The sequence below is a fragment of the Cololabis saira genome, chromosome 19, assembly GCF_033807715.1.
Source record: "Cololabis saira isolate AMF1-May2022 chromosome 19, fColSai1.1, whole genome shotgun sequence".
NCBI lineage: Eukaryota > Metazoa > Chordata > Actinopteri > Beloniformes > Belonidae > Cololabis > Cololabis saira.
Genome location: NC_084605.1, coordinates 31084847 through 31090846, shown reverse-complemented (window position 1 = coordinate 31090846; position 6000 = coordinate 31084847). Strand labels below are relative to the sequence as shown.

The following is a 6000-nucleotide window of genomic DNA, read 5'->3' as shown; positions in this document are numbered from 1 at the left end:
GATTCCGACCAGTAGGAACAGTTTGGAGCTGTGAGCCTGTGAACCATACGATGCATCCGATGTCCCGTTAGTCCGCTTTGCAGCGCCTTTTTAAAAAAGTATTTATTGCTATTACCGGTAGTTTAGTTTCTCAGAGTTGTGTCCGCTTGTAGGGGAAACATGAGTCCACACTTTGCTGCTGCTTTTTGTTTGGCTTTAGTTTTTCTTCCTCCGGTGAGCGCCTCATGTCCTCTGCAATGCAGCTGCTTCTTCCACAAGCAGAGCGACGGCTCTAAAGCAAGGTAAATTATATGAATCATACGTCAATTATTGCATACAAACCAATTTTATAGCTCCTGTCCTTATTGTAGTCACTTGTGAAAGAATCAATTGGGGTTCCTCTTTAATCTCCTTCGCTTGTTAGGTGGGTAGTAACGAGTTACATTTACTCCGTTACATTTACTTGAGTAAGTTTTGGGAGATTTTGTACTTTTAGGAGTAGTTTTGAATCACTATACTTTGTACTTTTACTTGAGTAGATTTGTGAAGAAGAAACTGTTACTCTTACTCCGCTACATTAGGCTACGTTGAGCTGTTACTTTTCTTTTATCCCTTTTATCCGCGTATGCGTCAATCTCATGACATCACTGGGTGATTCTTTGGGAAAAATGTTTGTTTTTGCATGTTTTGTCACATTTACACAGACTCAAACACACACAGAGTTTCTATGAGTTCATGGGCTTGTTCTAGTTCTGCCTGGTTAAAAAAGAAAAGTACAAAGGCTTGACATTTTGTGCTACTTGTGCTTAATTAATTTTTTTATTCTGTTATTTTATTTATTTTATTATTTATTAAAGTACTTGAATTTACTTTAAGCAATTTTTTATTTTTTATTAATTTTAATTTATTTTATTGATTTAATTTGCCTGAAGATGATTATTTTGTACTTTTGTCTGTTTGAATGGTTGTGTTAAAAAAATAAATCAGAAGTTACTCAACAGTTACTCAGTACTTGAGTAGTTTTTTCCACCAAGTACTCTTTTACTTTTACTCAAGTAATTATTTGGATGACTACTTTTTACTTCTACTTGAGTCATATTATTCTGAAGTAACAGTACTTTTACTTGAGTACAATTTTTGGTTACTCTACCCACCTCTGCTTGTTACTGACTAATAGTTACATATCTTTACCTCAGAATATTTTTTTTAAAATGAAATTGAAGCATAAGCTATATTTCATAGTTCTTAGTTTATACTTCTTCAATCCTCCAGTTTAAATAGCTTTAATGTAAGTTGTCACATGACCAACATGTTTGTTATTTCTTTCTTGCAGGAGTGTGCTCTGCAATAATCCAGCAATCTCTTCTGTCCCATCAAATTTCCCCATTGACACATCAAAGTTGCGTATAGAGAAGACAACTATTTCACGCATTCCCAACGACAGCTTTCACTACCTCAACGATCTGGAGTTTCTCTGGATGTCTTTTAATTCCCTGAACTCACTGAATGCTGGTAGTTTCCGGGGACTTTGCAACTTGGATGAGCTCAGGTTGGATGGAAACTCTCTCACATCCTTCCCCTGGGAATCTCTGACTGAGATGCCGATCTTGAGGCTCCTCGACCTCCACAACAACAAGATCTCTGCCATCCCTGCCTCGGCCAGCACGTACATAAAGAACATCACCTATCTGGATTTATCAAGCAACAGTCTCACCACTCTCCCAGCTGATGTCCTCACGTTGTGGCTGAGTGTGAAGCCAGCTCAAGACTCCGATTCCTCCAAATTAATTCTGGGTGAGGATCTTGCTGTGGTATTTCAGGAAACTGGACATTTGTCTTTAAAAGCTGCTTTATTTGAGTTAGGGATTAGTCTAATTTTTGTGACCAGTGTGTCAATCAGACGGACTAAACCCATTTATTTTAACTCTCAGCTGTTCTTAAATGACTTAGCGTTGCGTAAACTGATTGCATCTTGTTTTCACTGCAGGTCTTCACGACAACCCCTGGTTGTGTGACTGTCGACTGTACGATCTGGCTCAGTTTCAGAAGTCCCCCTCATCGTCCGTGGCTCTCATCGACACTGGGTTGAGGTGTTCTGATCCAGAAAGCCTGTCGGGTGTTTTTTTCAACGAGGTGGAGCTGCAGAGGTGCCAGCTGCCCCGGGTGCACACGGCCGTGGCCCGTGTCCGAAGCTCTCTGGGCAACAACGTCCTACTGCGCTGCGGCACGTCTGGAGTCCCCATCCCCGAGCTGTCCTGGAGCCGTGCTGATGGCAAGAAAATGAATGGCACAGGTGAGCTCTCCTGATCTCAGATGGGACAAGTACAGAACTGCATCTATTTGTGTCCAATAGGGCTGGGCGATTTTGGACAAAAATAAAATCCCGATTTTTTTTCTCTGAAAACCCGATTTTCGATTTCGATTTCGATTTTTTTGGTAAAACTACAAAAAACAATGGAATAAATTGTTTCAAATATTTTATCTTTATTTTTAAAGAAAAATAGCAAAAAATTTCCCTATTGGGAATTAAGTGAAAGATACTGTAAGAGTTTAGTAAAGTGACAACATTTACAATTTTCTTGACAAAACAAAGATGACTAGACGGGCTCTGTCTGTAATGCAGCCAGCTGCAAAAAAGAAAAATCGATTTTCCGATTTTCCTTTTTTTAACATCGATTGTGATTAATAAATCCGATTTAGATTTAAAATCGATTAATCGCACAGCCCTAGTGTCCAAGTTCAAATGTAATTGAGATTAAAGTTATTTATGTTAGTTAATCTGTTTATTTGTGTGCTTTTTTCCAGTTCAAGAAGAGATTTCAAAGGAAGGCATCATTTGGTCAATCCTGAGTGTGCCTGCAGTCGCATACACAGATTCTGGGAAATATGTGTGCAAAGCAACCAACTTTGTGGGCGCCACAGATGCTATAATCTCCTTGGTGATCACGGACTCCATCCAGTCGGAGGAATCGCTTGGTGGCGTTTCTCGGAGAGGAAGAGGGAGGAAGGCTGGTGCCGTTGGAAGGGCAGCATACCAGGAGAAACTCATTGCCAGATATGTTCCCCCACCTACCAGAGCTCCTTCCCAGCCCATTATTGAACCTCTTAATAGCAAAGGTGTGACTGGGAAGTATGAGGTTGAGAGCTACAGTGTCTCTGACGATGGTTCACAGAGTAAACTGCAAGACCCCAAGAAGCCGGGGAAGGGGGTTCAAGATGCTTTAGGTAACTTAACAGCCAATGCTTCATCTTTACAGCAAGCTCCTGAGAAGAGAGTGGTGCGCTCTGTGAAGGTAATTGGAGACACTGACCACACGGTCTCTCTGAACTGGCGAGCACCCACTGCCACAAATGTAACAGAATTCAGCGTCCTATATGCCGTTTTTGGAGACAGAGACATGCGGCGCATCAATGTTAGTGCTGGAAAGAACCGGATTACCATCGAAGGCCTTGTGCCAAAAACAAAGTACATTGCTTGTGTTTGCGTCAAAGGACTGATACCAAAAAAGGAGCAGTGTGTAATCTTCTCAACAGACGAGGCCGCCAGTGCCAGTGGCACTCAGAAGCTCATCAATGTGGTGGTGATAACGGTGGCGTGCGTGATCGCCGTCCCCCTGACGCTGATCGTGTGCTGTGGGGCACTAAAGAGACATATCCAAAGACTGTTGGGGCGACAACCAAAGGACATCCAGGACTCGTATGTCACATTTGAGACTCTTGGCCCAGGGGGCAAACCTAAAGGGATGGAAGGCGAATATCTGACCAGGCTAAATCCTGATGAATCCAACAGGCTGCTGTCAGCCAGGACCAGCCTAGATTCAGAGGCCATAGCCAGGACTGAAGGCTTACCTAATGAGTATTTCTGCTAAAACCAAACAGAACCTCAATCACCGCTGAATACACTTTTGTTTTGCCTCTGGTGTTGCTAGATAAAGTGCTGGGCTGCTCAGAGACTCATTAACCTCAAATGTGTCTCTATTAGGGGTCTTCAGAGATCACTGTCAGCCCTGGATGTACTGTATGAGATTATTTTACAGCCTTTTTGGAATAAAACCAGCCAATCATTTGGCTGAAAGCAAAAAAAAAAAGGGAAGATAATTACAACGACATGGTTTAAATATTGCTATGAGTGATTGCATTTTTGTTACGTTTCTTTCATTTTGTCACGGACTGTTGAAGGTGATTTGTTTGATGAGAAAATTGTCTTGATAACCTAAACTCTCATAAACCCAATACATTTTTTTCTCTTTCTTTTTTTTTCAGGAATTAACTTCTTTATGTTGAAATTTATATTTAAAACAGAAAATGTTTAGAGAACCAGCAGTCTGTCAGTCAGTATGATGTTAATGTGCCAGGTTTACTGTTGGCTGTGAAACCTAATATACAATGCATTTTATAACATGTAAATATTTATAACCTCGAATTTATGTGTATGTGCAAATATACTCAATGAAAATAAATATTTTTTATATGGATTCATGATTAAATGTTTTCTTTTAACATCCCAGCACGTTACTTCTGAGGCTGAAGTTTTGTTATGAGCATTAAAAGTCCAAATTGAGGCAGGTTTTTTTTCTCTTTTTTCCTTTTATGGCTAAGCTTTTTAAGAAAAAAGGAAAAAAAAAACAAAAAAAAAAACAAAACAACTTGAAGCAGTTTATAATATTAAAACTAAAAATGTATGTGAAAATCGTTTTAATTAGGGAGCATGACTTAGATTAGGATAAAAAACACAATTAAAACACTTTTTTTAAATTTATATCAGAATTTTAAATGCCAGTGCATATTTTGTAGGATAAAACACTCGGTTACCATGATTCAACATGCAGCTATTGCTTTGGTCCAGACAGAAGTATCTGAGAAAACATCACACTCATCACCAGGTATCCATGTTTATACAAATGTACATGTGGTTTGGTGATTGTGACTGATAGCACCATCATGAGGTAGAGCACCCAGTGAAATATTGTATATTTTCGATGGACATTCATTACATTTTGTTTAGATATTCACTAAACAATCCATCAAAAAAATTTGGGCTGTGCTTCTTTGGTTTACGTCCTGCAAAACTAATTACGTTCATATAAGGTTTGGCAAAACTTCGTACAGTTTAGCAGGTACAGAACATGAATCTGTGAATCTATGACATCAACTCCCTCCTGTTCGTGGCTGGAGCCTCCATGGACATGATATACATCCACTAAGGCATGGAAAAACCTGTCTTACTCCATGCAGAAAAGTCCCAGCTACTATTTCAGTTTGTAAATGTTTTGATGAGAGATGACAGTATTAATGCACAGCTCACAGTGTTGTATGAAGAAATAAGATTTGTGTGGACACACCTGGTTGAATTTCATTAATAATGCTTAATCAACTTAATGGGAGTTTATTTTTGTCCCATCAGAGAAAAAAAAATGTGTCAAGTATTCAGGCTGACGAGACTCGAATTATACCAAAGCAATTAGGTTAATGATTCAAACTTTAATCTGCTCACCTGTTAAATTAAAATACATCTCTATAAAAAGCTCAGGTGTTGAAAGAGAAATGTTACTGACTGAAGAAAAGATGATGCGGATGATTTTCTACCATCACACATGCTTATTATGCTGACTCGCACTCAACCAACCTGAGAGACAACCAGTGTTCAGATTATTGAGGTCAGATCCCAGACATCTGTCTCAGTCTCTCTACAGCCCTCCCTCTCAGCCCCGCTAAGCCTGATGGGCTCCGGCCCACTTAATACAAACGGGGCCTCCTGTCTTGTTGGTGATGCTGCTTGGAGGGGGGATGATTAAATTAAATTAGACTGATGCAAAGTATTTTTGGGTCATAGCTAAAAGAAGAGCTAGAATATCATCCAAAGTCAAAATAGCATCATTTGTGACGAAAAATGTTAAACATTTGGGTGCTTTCGAGCAGATTTGACTATGTTGCCTACATAAAGTGGACCACTGCTATAAATACCCATTTCCTGTGCCTCACATGTCATTTGGTGTCTTAAGCATTACGTCAATAAAGATT

General features: G+C 39.5%; 1 protein-coding gene across 1 annotated transcript; it reads left to right on the top strand.

The window, feature by feature from the left end:
* lrit1b (leucine-rich repeat, immunoglobulin-like and transmembrane domains 1b) lies at positions 1-4454 on the top strand. The gene is made up of 4 exons (XM_061708751.1): positions 1-281; positions 1313-1773; positions 1967-2272; positions 2785-4454. The coding sequence occupies exons 1-4, from the start codon at positions 160-162 to the stop codon at positions 3846-3848; spliced, it is 1953 nt and encodes a 650-aa protein (XP_061564735.1). The 5' UTR covers positions 1-159; the 3' UTR covers positions 3849-4454.
* The last annotated feature ends 1546 nt before the right edge of the window (positions 4455-6000 follow it).